The 19,931-nt window shown below is 34.8% G+C and overlaps 1 protein-coding gene across 1 annotated transcript; it reads right to left on the bottom strand.

The window, feature by feature from the left end:
* Nucleotides 1–14,997: 14,997 nt before the first annotated feature.
* LOC111888031 (hexokinase-2) lies at nt 14,998–19,628 on the bottom strand. Its single transcript, XM_023884146.3, has 9 exons — nt 19,060–19,628; nt 18,025–18,169; nt 17,751–17,933; nt 17,396–17,470; nt 16,971–17,126; nt 16,552–16,650; nt 16,324–16,454; nt 16,123–16,204; nt 14,998–15,639 (listed from the first exon to the last, which is right to left on the bottom strand). Exons 1-9 carry the CDS (start codon nt 19,329–19,331, stop codon nt 15,286–15,288), a joined length of 1,497 nt encoding a protein of 498 aa, XP_023739914.1. The 5' UTR covers nt 19,332–19,628; the 3' UTR covers nt 14,998–15,285.
* Nucleotides 19,629–19,931: the final 303 nt, after the last annotated feature.

The following is a 19,931-nucleotide window of genomic DNA, read 5'->3' as shown; positions in this document are numbered from 1 at the left end:
AAACTGATGGGTTTGATACAAACAATCATATGTGTGCATGCAACCCTAGAGTTGGATCTATGTTTTCACTATTAGTTATACAACTTTATGAACACAAAAAGAAACCTGACATGCTACTATTATTTTCGAAATTCATATATAAAAATAGAATACATACCTTTTGTTGTTATATAGCAATAACAACTAGTTCCTTGAATTTCCTTAGCTCTTGAAAGCAAGTACCACAAGTGTAGTACCTCTAATGGCTCACAAACACACTAGGTGGAAGGATGAATATGGGAGAGAGGAGAGAAAGATATCTTGCCCTATATTTCGTCCCTTTTAGGGTTTCCCAAGGCTTGGACGAAATCTTAGTGCCTTAGGGTGCTATTTATACTTAAGGCTAACTAGGGTTTCAAGGTGTAAACCTTAATCCTTTAGCTTAGGGCCTAAGCAAGTCCATGGACTCCTTTCCTTAAGCCCTTGGACGAAAACTCCTAGATCCTTCTAGGATTTTCGTTCAAGCCTTAATAAAGGTGATCCAATGGCCCAAAACCTCAACTATTGAATAATTACAAAATAGCCCCTATACATTTAATTAATTCCTTTAATCCCGAAATTAATTTCTGATTAAATACTAATTAATAATATGATTCAAAATTAATATATTATTCATATAATATATTAACAAATCATATTTATACTCCAATTTATCATTCCTAATAATAAACCAACCTCTCTCCTCAACAATCATCCTGTCTAGTCACCAGTATGAAGGCAACCCAAAATGACCATGCACAATCGGGTCAAGTACATACCAAAATAGTTATGGACTTAGACACTAATCCAACAGTCTCCCACTTGGATAAGTCTAATAACTATTTTGCGTATAACCTCAGATCCTGATTAGCAATCATAGCTTTCAAAAGCCACTGTCAACTCTGATCTTATCAGAAGCGTGTCCTTTAGATAAGGGATCATATATTCCTCCATTCTTGATATCGTATAGACATGAGACATGGATTGAAATAATTCTCTTAGTCTATGTGTTGTTTCCCGATTTCCGATTTATGATGACTGCCAACAGACTACAATTGAACACATCAAATTAGTCCCGGCTTGGCCAAGCGCTTATGGTGTTATCACTAAATCATCGAGGGGCATATCGAGATTTAAACATGTCATTGAAAAGTTCAATGAATCTAAAAAGATCTAGGAATTTTCAATAGATTTAAAACTTAAATTTCTTTTTCGTTTTTCATGGTGGAAATTGGTAAATCGTCATTTACCTACCTTCAAATATTCTGCAAACTAGATTACGGCATCCCTCTTCTAGGTTGTAGAGTATTGTGTTGGATCCTAGCCTCGATGTTTCATTTGGGTGTCACATCAAGGATTCTGATCAACTTAACTTGAGTTTTCTCCCGTTTTGTAGATGTCTAGTTATGACAATCATGGTCTTCCCAAATCCCATGGAACAAGCTTTCCAAACGAAGATGATATTCCACGATGTGATCAGGGAACAAGAGATCATGCTTCACTTCCTCCACCTCCTCCAATTATTCTCCCTAACCCACAAGTTCGAAGGCTTGAAAAGTTCAAGCTCACTCAAGCCCTTTTGGCAAGTAAACATAGGAAAGCTATGTGTGTACACGTCTTAGAGATGAAGTCACACATTTATAGGTTAAGGATATTGGGTGTCGAGATTTCGGGTAAGTTGGCTATTGACTGGTTTCTTCAGTCACTTCCTGAATCATATAGTGAGTTCGTTAGAGAGTACTATATAATGGATCATGACGTGACCCTCATTGATTTGACCTGTTTGCTTACAGCTGCTGAATCAGCGATGATTTGGCAAGCTGGTTGAGCAAATTTGTTTGGTAAATCAAACTCCCAAACTTCAATGGATATTGAAATGGTGACATTGGAGATCCAGAAAAGGTAGATTCTGAGATAGTTCCTCGTGCCATTCCAAAAGAGTCCATTTGCTTTTATTGCCAAGAGAAGGGGCATTGGAGACAAAGCTGCCCTATTTACCTAAGAGATCTAAGAGACGGGAGACTCAAAACGTATGGCTCTACTTTAGGTAAAATCCATTAACTAACTCCTTTAAGTTCCTATTCTAGATTCTTGATACATGATGTAATAAGATTACATTTTGATGTTTTGTAGGATCGAAGAAAAGAGAGGAAGCTTAAGGGAAGAAGTGAGCTGAATCTAATCGTGAAGAAATGGATTTCGATCGCATTGCTTGAAGATTAGATTCTTAAGCTACTACTTGGAGTTAGAATAGATTGCTTAGGAATATGTAACAACATAGTTTTTCAATTGCATTGTAAGGATAAATTTTTCCGCAATAAAATAAATTTTGATTTTATATTATTTATTTATCCTTGCAATGGCGTGTATGAAAATTGATGTTTGTAACTATTATTAGCAATAATGGATTTGATTCTTAATTATATTATTCGTGGAAAGGTCAAGAATTTACCAAATAGGAAAAGTTTCTAATCGCCCAAGTTTCAATTGGATAGAAACTTGGAATTATACAACTTGGTTGCATGATGAATGAGAAATTTCATATTTGGAAATTAGACTAATTCGTTGACAAAGTGTCAAGTGAAGGACTAGGAGATCGAGTACACAAGGTTGTGTGTTGATAAAGTCCACCACAAGAGTAACAAAGATATTCGTCATGATTTACTAAGGTTAAGTAAATATGATTATACTTATAAGATTAAGTGTAATTCTGAGTTGATTGAAAGAGTTTCAATCAATAGTAGAATGGATAAGAAGAATCAAGCAGGCAGAAAGATAAAAGTTTCTCTATTCTAAGAAAAAGGGAGAGTACCTTTTATTATGTTTTATGATAGGTCATAATGATTAAGAAACATATCTCAATTGATCCTCTGAATGAGTCTTAGTACAATTGTATGTCTGAGAAGAGGAATCAAGAATTGAAGAAATGGTTAAATCAAGAAGTCAATCATACTTCATTCCAAAAACAAGTCTTAGAGTTAAGATTGTGACATTGAGTGACAAGTCTTAAGAAGGTTTATAACATTCATCAAATGTGGAAAGTTGTGATGTCTTGGATAAGACAAAGACCAACTAGGACTAATTTTGTGAAGTGTTTTGTCTTGATAAAAGCTACACTAACTCTTGAATATTTATTTGTCGATAAATGTTTATTGACAAGAGAATCTTATATGTCAAGGAGATAGTGAGAGTCTTAATGGTCTTGAAAAGTTCAAGAACTAATCAAGAATAAACCTTATAGATCATCACTAGCACACGACTTGAGGTTCACAGCCTATCGTGTTGACACTATCTTGTTTATGTGTCGTTCCAATTGAGTTAATTATGCATGTGAGTTCTATGATTTCTCATTTGAACGCATAAAAGGCAAGCAACCTGATCAATGAAAAGTACATTGATAGGAATGGATGAGCTGCTTAACTACTTGGAAGACATGGTGGGCACTCGTGTTACCATAAGGCAAGAAATCAAGATTGAGAAAGTTCGGTCCATATGAGTTTGGATTTGTCGCAAACTTTGGTTTTGACAAATTCGCATGGATAGGAACACATACACCATTAAAATCTAAGTGTCATAAGATTCCCTCCTTCATGAAAATGACTGTGAGGAAATGCTTTCACCAAGAGAGATTTTAAGAAGATAGTGATTGTGAAAATTGTATTCTCGAATTCGATTATGGTTACGGTATCCCTTTCCATGATTCGAATTGTGAGATTTGGCAATTAGTCTGAATTGTTTAGACATACATATGAGCTATCTAAGGCAAAGGTGTATAAGTTTGAGAAGCTTAGATAAAGGATTATCAAAGCATTAGGTATTAGAAATATGAACTTAAGAAATTCAATAAGTATTGTCTTCTGGAATTTCAGTTGTTTTCTAAAACATGTCAAAGCTAGTAGGAGCATAAGTGTTATGCTTATATGATAATAATCATCTTGATAATGGGAGCATAAATGTTGTGTTTGTAGGATTATTAAGGAAAGTATTGCAAGTTAGTAATATTAATTATAGAAAACAAGAGTTATACTTTGCAAAGTCGTAAGGGTTGAAAAGTTGTTTTGCTATAATTAAGGGAGAGAATATTGTACTTAGTTTCAAAATCTAAAGCTTAGATTGAGAAATTTTAATAAATTTAGTCAAAGGATACATAGTGTGTTCTTAAATTTCGATTATGATTACGGTATTCCTCTTCATAGTTCGAATTGTAAGAACAAGACACATAAGATATTATGGCAAAAGATTGATAAAGTATCATATCTTTATGTAAGACATTATGTATCATGTCCCATACGCTTCGGGTATAGGATCGATTGCAAATGCTATAATATTTGACCATTCTAAAATTTTCCAAATGTCTAGCGCATTAAGAGGGAAAAATGACAAGAATCGGTTTTGACTAAGATAATTAAACAACTATCAAAGGACAATCCAAAGCTCGCTGAGGATTGGTTGCTTGTGAGTAGTTGGAAGTATGGTATTGGATGGACCATATCGACATTATTATGAGTAGATAAGATTCTATTAAGAATGAGTTGTCATATGGCAAATATGGAAATGTTTCCATATTGGGAGCTGATTATTGAGAACCTATGTCTAGATTAGAAACTTTTATGCAAGAAGGACATTCAAAGGAATGTACTTTGAGTGAGAGACATCATATCTATAGAATTGGTTCTGATAGAGATTGGCCAAGTCTTGATGATTTTGAGCTATGACTTTACAAAAGGATCATTGCATAAAATGTTAGAATCTAGCATATTCTATAAGTGGCAAGAATTTGATATTCTTACACTTGTGATAAGGATTGGGAGTTGTGAAATGAGTATGATTAGAAATGTGTTCATTTGATCTATTTCACAAAGTAAGGACTGTAGGTAAACATTGTGTGCATGCTGAGAGCATGGGACAAGTGTAGTAATAACTCAAGTAAGAAGTTGATTACCCGAAACAACAAATAATGAGTAATCAATATAGTGATTAAATAAAATGTTTTATTTATACCCAGAGTTTGGGGCCATATGGGATTATTATTATTCTTGTGTTTCACTTTGCATGTTTTGACTTCCTGAATAATTAAATTTGTTCAGAACAATCAAATTATTCGAACGGACCATAGTCGTTCATATGTTGGAAGTAGGTATGAATGAAGACTGTCGTGAATTGGTGTGTGGATTATCTAAAGTGTATTAAACATAAGCAAATGTTTGCTGCAACGTTTATGAGTGCTTATGAATATGATTTGAGCATTGGATTAAACCCATGCTCACTTGGATCACTTCATGGATTTTATCACGAGTGATTGGTGAGACGATAATATCTTATATTCTTGAAACCGAGATGTGTGAGTTGTATCTTGTGAGTCGGTTACACATTGATAATATGTAAACGCACCAGTAACTTGGTGTTATAAAACATATTGTTGTGTGTGATTCGGTAAGTGAGTGCAAGCAAGCATTGAATCGAAGTTTATCCGTTCCTTTTATCCAAAGTAGGATGAAAGCGATATCTGTGGGCCCCTCGATGATTTAGTGATGACACCATAAGCGCTTGGCCAAGCCGGGATTAATTTAATGTGTTCAATTGTAGTCTGTTGTCAGTCGTCATAAATCGGAAATCGGGAAACAACACATAGACTAAGAGAATTATTTCAATCCATGTCTCATGTCTATACGATATCAAGAATGAAGGAATATATGATCCCTTATCTAAAGGACACGCTTCTGATAAGATCAGAGTTGACAGCGGCTTTTGAAAGCTACGATTGCTAATCAGGATCTGAGGTTATACGCAGAATAGTTATTAGACTTATCCAAGTGGGAGACTGTTGGATTAGTGACTAAGTCCATAACTATTTTGGTATGTACTTGACCCGATTGTGCATGGTCCTTTTGGGTTGCCTTCACACTAGTGACTAGACAGGATGATTGTTGAAGAGAGAGGTTGGTTTATTATTAAGAATGATAAATTGGAGTATAAATATGATTTGTTAATATATTATATGAATAATATATTAATTTGGAATCATATTATTAATTAGTATTTAATCAGAAATTAATTAGGAATTAATTTCGAGATTAAAGGAATTAATTAAATGTACAGGGGCTATTTTGTAATTATTCAATAGTTGAGGTTTTGGGCCACTGGATCACCTTTACTAAGGCTTGAACGAAAATCCTAGAAGGATTTAGGAGTTTTCATCCAAGGGCTTAAGGAAAGGAGTCCATGGACTTGCTTAGGCCCTAAGCTAAGGGATTAAGGTTTACACCTTGAAACCCTAGTTAGCCTTAAGTATAAATAGCACCCTAAGGCACTAAGATTTCGTCCAAGCCTTGGGAAACCCTAAAAGGGACGAAATCTAGGGCATGATATACTTCTCTCCTCTCTCCCATATTCATCCTTTCACCTAGTGTGTTTATGAGCCATTAGAGGTACTACACTTGTGGTACTTGCTTTCAAGAGCTAAGGAAATTCAAGGAACTAGTTGTTATTTATATATAACAACAAAAGGTATGTATTCTATTTTTATATATGAATTTCGAAAATAATAGTAGCCTGCCAGGTTTCTTTTTGTGTTCATAAAGTTGTATAACTAATAGTGAAAACATAGATCCAACTCTAGGGTTGCATGCACACATAGGATTGTTTGTATCAAACCCATCAGAAAGTTCATAACACAACCTTGCTAAATCCATCTACTTCGTGTACACGGTTACAAACATTCAAAACAAGGTGTGTATCCTAGATGGCACTAAGGTTACATATTCGTCATGGGTGTGATTTTTCAAACTCCATTCTAGAGGATACAAATTCCTCACCTACATCGATGGTACAACACCTCTAAAGCCTATTTTTTTTGGATGATAAAGCCTAGTCAGAAATAAATGCTATCATCCTTCAATGGATCTATGGAACTCTCTCTGATGATCTTCTTGCTCGAGTTCGCGACCCATAATCCACCTCCTGTCAAGCATGGAATAAAGTGAAGAAAATCTTTCCTAATAACAAAGGTTCTCACACTACTACCCTAGAACATGACTTCAACAACTTGACTCTTCGTGCCACCACTTCTCTTGAAGCCTACTGCCAACGTCTCAAGGATCTTGCCAGTCAGCTTGAAGATGTGGAATGCCCTGTGATAGAAAATCGACTAGTCTAACAACTTGTTTGTGGCTTGCCTTCTGAGTTCAATATTGTTGTTGCTTACATTAACCAAACTTTACCTTCATGGGATACGACTTGTTCCATGCTTCAGCTTGAATACCAACGACAATGTTCTCGGAACACCCACTCACCAACAGAAGTTGCAGCTACCATCGACCATGAACCACCTCCTAATTGTGAACAACATCGTGACCCATCTACTGCAAATCATGGCCGCTAATCCTAGCAGGTCCCCTCTAATCGACGACTCTCTCCAGCCGGCTCTCAAAATAGGTCAACCAACCAGCAACCTGGCCAATCGGTCAACTTGCACCCAAACAACCATCGAGGCCAAACCTCTAGCCAACAAGGACCTCCTTGCTCTGCCAACTTACCATTGTTTTGGTCTGCTCCATGGTGGTCATCACCGCTTCCTTGCCTGTATCCAACCCAAAGCGATTGGGCTGCTCCTTGGGCTACATCTTCTGCTGGTCTGTGTCAATCTCAGGGATCCTATCGACAACCACAAGCCAATATCACAAAATTCAATCCTCTGAAACCATATGAACTTGAGGTTACCTTTTCCACTATGACTCTCAATCCTAATGATGACCAGTGGTACATGGACTCGGGTGCTACCACCCATCTCACATCATATGCAGGTAAAATCTCAACTCCTTGTGTGTCATTCATTAAATTTGTGTTTGTTGGTAATGGTAATCAGGTACCAGTTCTTGGATCAGGAAACACCATATTACCCAACCCCTTTAAACCTATTCAACTTAAAAATATCCTACACACGCCTAATGTTATCAAAAAAAACCTTGTTTCTATACATAAATTTTGTCGAAACAATTATGTTTCAGTTGAATTTTTCCCATTTGGTTTTTCTGTTAAGGAACTCAAGACTGTGACGCTCCTGGTGAGGTATAATAGTTCTGGTGATCTCTACCCCTTCACCAACCAAGATTATGCTCCATCTTTATCTTTTACTGTTTCTTCTAGCTCGTCCATTTGGCATTTTAGACTAGGACATCCACGACATCATGTAATGGGTTTTCTTAGTTTCAATAAGAATATTCCTTTCAATAAAATCGATAAATCTTTTGTATGTCGATCATGTCAAATTGCCACACATAAACGCTTACCATTTAATGACTCAACCTCCATTACCTTAAAACCATTTGATCTTGTTCACGTTGATTTATGGACATCTCCCATTTCAAGTAAAATTGGTTTCAAATATTACCTCATTATCATCGATGACATTACTCACTACATATGGGGTTTTCCCCTCAAATTCAAATCTGAAACATTTGAAAAGTTTAAATACTTCCACAAGTTTGTTCACACCCAGTTTAATGTCGTGACAATTATGTTTCAGTTGAATTTCACCCATTTGGTTTTTCTATTAAGGAACTCAAGACTGGGACGCTCCTGGTGAGGTATAATAGTTTTGGTGATCTCTACCCCTTCACCAACCAAGATCATGCTCCATCTTTATCTTTTACTGTTTCTTTTAGCTCGTCCATTTGGCATTTTAGACTAGGACATCCACAACATCATGTAATGGGTTTTCTTAGTTTCAATAAGAATATTCCTTTCAATAAAATCGATAAATCTTTTGTATGTCGATCATGTCAAATTGCCACACATAAACGCTTACCATTTAATGACTCAACCTCCATTACCTTAAAACCATTTTAACTTGTTCACGTTGATGTATGAACATCTCCCATTTCAAGTAAAACTGGTTTCAAAAATTACCTCATTATCATCGATGACATTACTCACTACATATGGGTTTTTCCCCTCAAATTCAAATCTGAAACATTTGAAAAGTTTAAATACTTCCACAAGTTTTTTCATGCCCAGTTTAATACAACCATCAAAACCTTTCAGTGTGATAAAGGTGGTGAATTTGACAATCACCAATTCCATACTTTTGCATCTAATATTAGTCTTCATATTTGGTTTTCATGCCCACACGCTTCCCAACAAAACGGCACCGCTGAACGCATGGTTCATTACCTAAATGAACTCATGCTATCTCTTCTTACCCATGCATCCCTAACACCATCCTTTTGGGTCGATGCCATTCATACCACGACATATCTTCACAACATTTTACCCACAAAATTACTTCAAAACTGCACCCCTACCTCTACCATATATCTCAAACACCCTACTTACTACCACCTTCGCATATTTGGGTGTGCTTGTTACCCCAATCTCAATGCTACTCGCCCACATATATTATGTCCCGATCCACCGTGTGTGCTTGGTTACCCATCTCAATATCGTGGCTACAGATGTCTTGACCTCTCTACGAACAAGGCCATCCTATCCCGGCATGTCACTTTTGACGAATCTACTTTCCCTTATGCCAACATCAACCAAAATCCCCCCAATTACCCGTTCCATGACTCCGACCCAAACCCATTACTTTTCCAACCAACGAAACTCATACTATCATCCACCATCCCCACCCCTGCCTCACCGCCCCCTAGCACCTCCACCCAATCACCACCAATCGGTCCCACCATCGACACTACCTTCTAGCCCACCTCTTCCACCCCAATCACCTACCCCCTCACTTACTCTCGTCAAAACTGAAAACCACCACCCAACCCTCCCCCATCACCCCCATACATCCTATGACCACTCGCTTACGAGCTAGTATATCCAAACCCAAGACCCCTTTTAACCTACACACCATGACCGCAAACCAAAACACATTGTGCCCCTACCTAAGTCCCACAACCATTTCCTAACTAATCAAAACTGGTCTTGTGCCATGACTGATGAATACAAGGCCTTAATTTACAACAATACATGGGAACTTGTGCCCCGTCCACCCGATGTTCATGTTATACCTTGCATGTGGATATATCGACACAAATTTGACACAAACAGGACTCTTGCGTGTTACAAAGCAAGACTGGAAATTAATGGTAAATGTCAACAAGTTGGAGTTGATTGTGATGAAGCTTTTAGTCCCATCATGAAACCTACCATGATCTATATCATTCTAAGTCTATCCATTTCACGATCATGGCCAATCCATCAGCTAGATGTCAAGAATGCTTTTTTGCACGGGGATCTTCAAGAAACTATTTATATGTTTCAACCTCCTAGATTTGTGGACTTAGACAAACAAAAACACGTTTTTCGCCTGCAAACATCTCTATATGGGCTCAAACAAGCCCCACGGGCATGGTATCATCGATTTTCCACTTATATCCAAAAACACGGTTTCAAAAGCACCAATAGTGACACATCTCTATTTGTCTTCCAACATGACACCAACATAGCCTATCTACTTCTTTATGTGGACGACATCATTTTGACCGCATCAACACTACAACTCTATGTCATTTCATTAATCTATTATCTCAGGAGTTTGCGATGTCCGACCTTGACCTTATTCACCACTTCCTCGGTATTCAAATTCACCATAAAAATGGAGGATTGTTTTTATCACAAGAGCAATACATACATGATATCCTCACTCGCACTAAAATGTAAGACTACAAACTGTCTGCCACACCTGTTGATACAAACTTTAAGCTTAGTGCCACTTCCGACAAGTTATTACATGATTATTCTCTTCACCGTAGTCTAGTCAGGGCCTTCCAGTACTTGACATTCACTCACCCCAACATTACCTGCGCTGTTCAACAAGTTTGTCTTTTTATGCACGTCCCTCAAGATCCGCACTTCAATTTTCTCAAGCGTATCCTAAAATACCTCAAGGGCACCAGTAGTCACGGACTCCATATTTCACCCTCTAAATCCAAAAATCTTATTGTTTACTCGAGCGCGGATTGGGGGGATGCCCAGACTCTCGGTGTTCTACATCCGGTTATTGCATGTTTCTCGGTGATAATCTCGTTTCATGGTCGTCTAAACGACAACCTACCATTTCCCGATCAAGTGCGGAAGCCGAGTACAAAGGAGTCACAAATGAACTGGCTGAAACCAAATGGCTTCGTAATCTTCTTCTTGAGCTACATCTTCCCTTACACCAACCATTATCATCTATTGTGACAACATTTCAGTTGTTTACCTCACCAAAAACCCGGTGCAACACCAACGCACGAAACATGTTGAAATTGACATCCATTTCGTATGCGAAAAAGTACATTTGGGAGCTTTATGTTTGCTACATGTTCTCGCTGACTACTGACATTTTTACGAAGGGATTTCCATGTTAACTTTATTCAAGCATCGATATCTGACCAGCTACAGTTACGACTGTGGGGAAGTATTAGATGAAATATATTCCATATATATTTCAGATCTCTGTTGTATTTTAAATGTATTTGTACCCCATTTTAAATGTATATGTACCATATTTAGTTTAGGGTTTCCTTAATTCCCGATTGTATAATCTGTATTTATATGGATTTTCATTAATGAGAAATGCATTCGATTCTCAAAGAATTACATTTATCTTGTAGGTTACTCTTAGAGGGTGTTTGGTATAGGGAAATAAAACCAAAGAAAAAGAATTGATTCTCTTTCTCTTGTTTGGTTAATGCAAAAATTAAGGAATTGAGAAATAAACCAATTCCTTTTTCCATCAAAACAATTCCCTATTTTTAAGAGAGAAAATGAAAGAAAAGAAAAAGGGGCGTGGGTCGAGAAAAAAAAAGTGGAGACATTATTTTACCCCCATTCGATTCCCATTACATGCAGGTCCTGAGTTTTTCAAAGGAAGTCATTCAATTTTCATGCAATCGCCACACTTAAGTGATAAAAACTATTCTCAATAGCCCTACATACATCATATACGATTGGTGTTGATCGATTCACGCTTCATCGGTTCTTTGCAGCTCCTTCTTGGTCGATTTTGGCACCATCTTATTCCAATTGAAGGTATGACTACACTATGCAGTTTTAATTTTGCTATGATTCTGTATAGGTTGAATTATGTGTTTATTTTTCAACAACTTCACAGTCGACTCTGTTTAATCGACACTAACCCAAAAAAAAAACCAAAAATCGATGATATATAATATAGGAATGCAAGAAAATAAGGAAGAATGTGATATGATAGATAAAGTTATCGAATATATACAACACATGCCAAATATCAATGTCAAACGGTGAATTAAGGCGTTTGACATATTTAGCAAAGATCAATTTTGGACTCGAGCGTTTTTTAAGATGACAGAAGAAGAAAATATTTGTTACATGGAAATGATTATGGATGGCTCAATATCATGATTAGGTTATTTTAAGTTATGGTTTTTTTAGTTTTTATGAATATTAAAGTTGATTCTTTGCACATTCTATGTTATACGTAGTTATGTTTTTTTAGTTGTTAGGAATATTAAATTTTACTTTTTGCATATCCTACATTGGACATAGTTTTTGAATAGTATGAATTTTATATTTCTTAAAATCTTTTTGTAAGTTATTAGTTTATATTAGAAATATGTTTTCAATACAAGATGTATATAAAATAATATTAATTGATTATAAAATAAATTATTTAGTAACATTTAATATTAAAATTAAAAAATTAAAAACATAAAAAAAATGCATATTTTGACTAATTAAGATGTATATCATAATGAATTTTTATAAAAAATGGTGTTCGGAAATGAATATACAAGGTAAAAAAACTCAATTCCATTTTATTGGTTAATACAATCCAACAAGAGAAATGATTCTCAAAAGTATTTCTCTAGTGAATTCTCAGTTCTACCAAACAAGGGAGTCAATTCTCTTTCTCCAGCTTAATTCTCTTTCTCTGCATTTCCGTTCTGTACAGCAATTCCATTTCTCTGTATCAAACACACCCTTACGCTGGTATATGGAATAATTTCCTTATCTCAAATACTTTTATTTGCGAATCCTTTTGTTTAATATTCGAAATATGAAAAATCAAAATTTTTCATATTTTATTGCCCTGGACTTGTGCTTTGCTTTTTCGAATTAAATAAAGATTTGATTCCTAGAATTACTTATTCGTTGAGAAAATAACCCACGGGAAGGGCTGATTTGCGGATGAGGAATTAGCATACCAACTCGCTTTCATCCTTCCCGTTCGTGTTTCGTAGGCCTTTTTTTAGTTTTTAAGAGGGGTTGCAACAAAGGAGGTAATTCATTATTTCTAAATGGAATTAAAAATCTATTCTATTTAGAAAGTAGGAAACTAGCAATATCAAATGCATATATATATATATATATATATATATATATATATATATATATATATATATATATATATATATATATATATATATATATATAAAAGAGGGCAAAGTAATACAAAAAGAACTCTGTTCGATTTTTTAGTCTATCTATACGAGGAGATCATATGAAAAATATAACCGATTCTTTCGTTTCTTTGGGCCACTAGCCATCCGCCGGGAGTTTCGGGTTTAATACCGATATTTTAGCAACAAATCTAATAAATCTAAGTGTAGTACTTGGGGTCTTGGTCTTTTTTGGAAAGGGAGTGTATGCGAGTTGTTTATTTCAAGAATAGGCGGGTTAGATGCATCCTTATCAAATCAGCTTGAATGAATTAAAGATTAGGGAAGAGTTGGTTTACATTGTTGAAGAAAGACATGTATATGTGATATTAGATATTGACTAGTTATATATGAGCTAAAGATATATCTAATTTGCCTTACTAATCGAATGTGAATGTAGATGGGGATTCTATATAAGTCCTTCTGTCTCATCTGTGACTGTGAGTTCAATGAATAAACGGATGAAGTCAATAAAAAACATTGAAGAATTCAAAGAGCGTTTCGGGACAAAGAAACAGAAAAACTAAAGTTGTATGGATTCACAAAGACTTTCTCGAGAGAAACTAAAAAAGAGATATGAAAGTCGTTTTGATTATTCAATAACATTATTACTTAAATTCAAAGTTCGTAGTTACTTCGACTGTATGAATCGTAGCAATGGAATCATTAAGTCATAGTTCATTGATTGAATGTATTATTAACCATTTTTTTGGTACGAGGAACTTATCATGAATCCACTAATTTCTCCCGCTTCCGTTATTGCTGTTGGATTGGTTGTACGGCTTGCTTCTATTGGACCTGGAGTTGGTCAAGGTATTGATGCGGGTCAAACTGTAGAAGGTATCGATATATGTATATATATTGTTATTATGTTAATAAGAAAAACATCAAGATTTTCATTCTATCAAAAAATAACATAAACACAAACAATCTGAAACATCATCCGAGTTCTGAAGATCTTTTCGATCTAACTTGACTGACAAATGCTCATATGATTGATAATGAGTAATGACTAAATTCTAAAATTTATCTCTACATTTTGTTTATTCCTACAGTTGGATTTTGAGAAAAGTCAAGACACATGACATAACCATATAAATCTTTGGTGTGATTTTAGGATTCTGTTGCCATGAACTCGTTTTTGAAGGCAAATTAGAAGTAGTGTATTTTGAAAATAAAGTTGGATGTTTTCTATTAGCCAAGCTCAAGCTCAAACTCCAAAAAAAAAAATTAAACTTCAAGGTCGAGCTCGATTCAGCTTGTTTGCACCCGTACGAGCTCCAGCTTGTTTGCACCCGTAAATAGCCCGATGACTATTATCAAAGCTTATAACTTGACATGTAGAATTTTTGCAACCAAAGATAAACAAAATAATTTTTGCAACCATATCAAAATGTAAAAGTGCAACTTGTTTCCAAACTCTCCCAAGTCCTATGTACAAATGTACACAAGACACAAATACCTTTCTCATCCATATAAGCAAGCAATAACCCTAAAATAATGTTAAATTTAGTATTGTCCCATATAATAATAAACACAAACATACATATCTCAAGAAACATGAAAACCCTTGTAAAGAAAGCAAAATAGAGGGTTTTAATAACTCCCATCACCTTCCAAAATACAATGTTCTAACACCTTGCTTGCTTTATTCCCTAAGATATCTTCTTAAAACAACATACAACCCCATGTGAATGGGTCTAGTCACCAAACTTACCCTCACATGTCACATCCCCCATAACTTACGGGGGGCCTCTTGCAAACACATATCATTTAAAAAAAGAAAAGAACAAAAAGACAAAAAAAATCCTCGGTTCCATAACACGAAAAACGGAATAAATCTACAAAAATTACAAGTCTATGTAGACTCGATGTATTCGCGATACTGAGAATGCGAAGCTGCAAGAAGAGCTGCACCAAGGCCAGATCCGTCATTTGACAACTCGATTATCATGTTTCTAGAAGCTTCTTCACCTAACAATTCATCCATTGCAGTTTGCATCGCCTTCCGGAACTTTGTGTAGTGTTCAAACAGCCCACCGTCCATTGCTATTACGGATTTCTGGTTTTCTTCTCCTTCCTTCACTGTGTCTCTCCCGATCTTTTTGAGGATTCCTAGGATTCCAGCAGCCGACAGACGGGCCCCACGCGTTGCCACGGTTTCGCACACCTCCACGATCACTCTCCTCATCTTTAGAGAAGTGTTGGTTATCTGCCACATGTCAAATGAACCATATTTAAGTATCATAATAGAAAAATTACCATTTTACCCTTTTGTCTATATATTATTCCATTCATTATTTTTTAATTATAATAGTTAACGACCATTTTACCCTGTTGTCTATATATTATTCTATACATTATTTTTAAGTATAATAGTTAATGACCATTTTACCCTTTCGTCTCTACTTTCTATACATTATTTATAAGTATAATAGTAAATGACCATTTTACCCTTCTGTATTATATAGTAACCATTTTACCCTTCTGTCTATATTTTACCCATTTTACCCTTTTAAGTATAATAGTAAATGACCATTTTACCATTTTGTCTATACTTTACCCATTTTACCCTTTTAAGTATAATAGCAAATGACCATTTTACCCTTTTGTCTATATATATCATTCTATATATTATTTAAGTATAGTAGTAAATGACCATTTTACCCTTTTGTCTATATATTAAGTTACGTACCTCAAGAACGTCTTTCAACTTGGTTGCAACCACTTTGAGGTCAGGGGTGGAGTCGTGATGCATTGCAGACATATCCGGTGTCCTACATCCATACAAAATAAATATTTTACATAAAAGTATAAATGGATCAAATATTCAAATAAGCAACTATTTTTTAAATACTTTTTTTTAAAAATATGCATATGGGACATAGATTTGTACCTTAATATGAAGGGCTTTTGCAGTTTCAATGGAACAGTCTCACCAAAAAACTCGGCTTCTACAGCCATTTTCAACAAGACTCGCCTCACGATTTCTCCCAAATACATTCCCGAAATTATCTTCTCAAATATCTGTCAATAAATTTATTTATCCATGTTATAAGTGGGACCCATAGAATATATAAAAAGTGTTGAAATAACCAAAAAAAAGGTAAAATAATCAGAGCACCTGTTCTCCAGGGTTTAAGCTATCATTGTCAAGGCTTTCATCAAACTCGGTCAAAGGAAGATGTGATGACCGAAAGTTTCCCCATTCCATATTTATAACCTTCACAAATAAAATTAAAATTATAAATAAATAATAAAGTAAGATACATTACAATAACATACAAGTGTAAGAGTGTTTCATTTCAACTTAATGAAAAAAGAACAACTTAACAGAGAAACACAAGGAAATGATGCTTTTTCCCCCATTAAGTCCTAACTTATTAAAAATTTGCCATATCATTTTTTCAACTTGATTGAAAATATATATATATATATATATATATATATATATATATATATATATATATATATATATATATATATATATATATATATATATATATATAATAATAGAAATAAAGGGTATGTAAAGTAACGAACCATTTCTCCTGATTTAGGAAGTAGACCTTGCCATTTTGGGATTGCATTTGCTCTTTCCACATATGCAGCATTTGTTCCAGTTCCTAAAATAACTGCAGCAATCACATTTGGATTACTGTATCTTCCTCCAGCTAAAGTTCCAACTGTATCATTCACCTGCATTTTTCAACCATCAATTTATAAATATCAATGTGGAAAAGACGTGAATGCCCTCTTCATACTTTATCATTGAAAAATGATGGGACACACAATGGAAATTGCTTTGTATTTAAGTAGCTCTTTTGAAGTACATTTATGTAATAAAGAAATGAAAGTGGGATGCTGTAATAAACTAACAAATAAACTACATTGCTTTTTCTTGCATATAATCCTTTTCAAAAAATAAATTTGAACATGAAAATTCATTAGGCAAAAAATCAAATTACCAAAGCAGAAACACGCATATCAAGGCCAATCCTTTCCATTGCTTTTGTCAACTCATCAACAACATCTTGTCCAACCTATCACAATAAGCAAAAGATCAATAAAACCGTATGAAAAAGAATCACATGTTTTACCATCAGTAAAATGACTAAAATACCCTTACGAATCTTGTGAACCGATTCAACACCATTGATATGCTCTAACGATGACAATGATAAATATATAACTTTTAACTTTGAACACTTCCCAAAATATAGAATCTAGAAAAGATTTATTCGGGTAATGACTACGAGAAATGTGTAAACAAAGAAGGGCAAAAGAGTAAAACAACAAAGGTATTTGAGAAATGAAACTCACTGCATCTTCAATGTTGAAGCCTTTAGTCCACCTAACAAGAGTCCCTCCTGCAATTGATGATTGTTTCACAGGAAATGAAAAGGTAAATCCAAGTTCCCGTTGAGTGCCAGGTGGAATTTGCATATCTTCTCCTTCTGTAGCCACAAATTTTGCAAGTTCTCCAGCAATAAAATCAAATAATTCCTAAAACCCAAAAAAAAATACCATTTTTATCATATTAATGTATTTGAAACCAAATATATCATGAATTTATTCTTATTAACTTATTACTTACTTCGCATTTGCCAATCATGAGATTTGGAGGAATTGAAACTTCTTGAAATTCTTTCTTCACATTACCAACTCCTCCCAATTTCACACGGAGGACACGGAAGTTTGTTCCACCAAGATCAAGAGCATAGAAAATTCCATTTTCGTCCCTGAAAAACAAAACAAGATTACTTTCATACCCGAAAAAGAAACTAAGAAGAATGGTTCAAATTTCAATGAATCACATAACGAGTTTTAAAACTACAAGATTCGGATAAATTAAGTTTAGAAATTAAAACAGGTACAAATTTCGTTACTTTTGGAATAAACAAAGAAAGAAAGATCATCCAACTTCCAAAAATGAACGCTCTAAAATTAGAAACCATCATATATTTGATTAACAATATGATACTTTTTTAATACTTCCAAGATTCCTAAGACATCTTTTACTATAAAAGAGCTTGTTTAAATACACCTTTTAACTGAAACAATAATCAGTTTTTTTACAACAGAAATATAGAAAAACTTTGATGTTCGTTTTCAAATGATTCTAGCATAAAATCAGAATCAAATTAATCAAATAATCAGTTGCTTTAACTTCATACGTCTCTCAATAATCAAGGGCGACTCAAAATACCCAAATCAACGAATAGGCATTCACAAGAGATTAAATGTACATAGAGATCATTATAAATATTTTCACACAAATACGAATACATCATAAGAAAATTTGAATTTAAAAACACTACCCCAAAAGGTCAAAGAAAATTGGTTGATGTTAACCTAAACTCTACATATAGATTGAATATGATGAGCTTCGTCTGAACAAATCTAATGAATCTAAAGGCAAAAGAAAATACCCAAATCTTGAAATTTTAGAACGCAAACTAAATTATTTTAAACGGTGAAGAATTAACTTAATTCAATCGGTTAAAATTGAAAAAGTCAACTCCGCCGAGTACCAATTCAAAGCAAATCTCGAAAATTTAGTATACGATGAATATTCTGAATGGATAATTTATATAGAGATAAAGAGATACTGTAAATCGTATGTACATACCCAGAAGGGAGGTTGTCAACGTAGCTGATTAGCATCTTGAGCTTGCTGCCGCCATCGGAGGCAAGTCCGGCGTGCATCTCGACAGTCATGGCGTCAGCAACCTGCCGGAGCTTCGCAATCGGAGTCCCACACTTGTCCTCAAACTCCCTGAGTATATCCATCGCCTTTGCCCACTTTCCGGAGTTCCGCATCCGATGGCGCACCACCAAAACAGCAGCCGCAGAAACAGCAGCGGCGCATACCACCGTTGCTGCCACCGTTACCTTACCCATATTATCAAATTGCAGACCTGAAACACACAGATCGAGGAAGAGAAGCCCAGAAACAGAATCAGACGATTGAACTTTTCTTTCTTGAAAAAAAGGGGAATACTTTGGGTTTAATATATGTTTAGAAAGCAAAGATTTGATCTTGATTATGCAGGATTTGTGGCTAATAAACTGTTGGATGAAACCCACTATATAGAGGAAACTGGAACTCTAAAAAACCCAATAGAATTAGAATTTGGGGATATTAATGAATCTGAAGCAGTAGGGTAAAAGAGACAATAATATCGGTGAAGCAACTGTAGGAAAGACCAGATGTGCTTATATATGCTACAAATATATTTATCCTTATCTTTTTCTTCATTGATATTAGGAATTTTTCGGATTTATTTCAAGTAACCAAATCTTTTAAGATAAAAAGATTATTTTTTTTATTATTTTGTGTATCTCTTAAATAATAATATCATGTTACACTAACGATCTAAAATTTATCAAGCCTAGGCCACAAGGCGTTTATACTAACGATCTAAAATTTATCAAGTTATGCCAAGTGTCAAGTTTCGAATTTCATTTAGAAATAATTTTGAAATATTCTATAAATATTTT

This window comes from Lactuca sativa, chromosome 5 (assembly GCF_002870075.4).
Source record: "Lactuca sativa cultivar Salinas chromosome 5, Lsat_Salinas_v11, whole genome shotgun sequence".
NCBI classification, from domain to species: domain Eukaryota; kingdom Viridiplantae; phylum Streptophyta; class Magnoliopsida; order Asterales; family Asteraceae; genus Lactuca; species Lactuca sativa.
The sequence above is the reverse complement of the archived record's forward strand: the minus strand, read 5'-3'. Positions and strand labels throughout refer to the sequence as shown.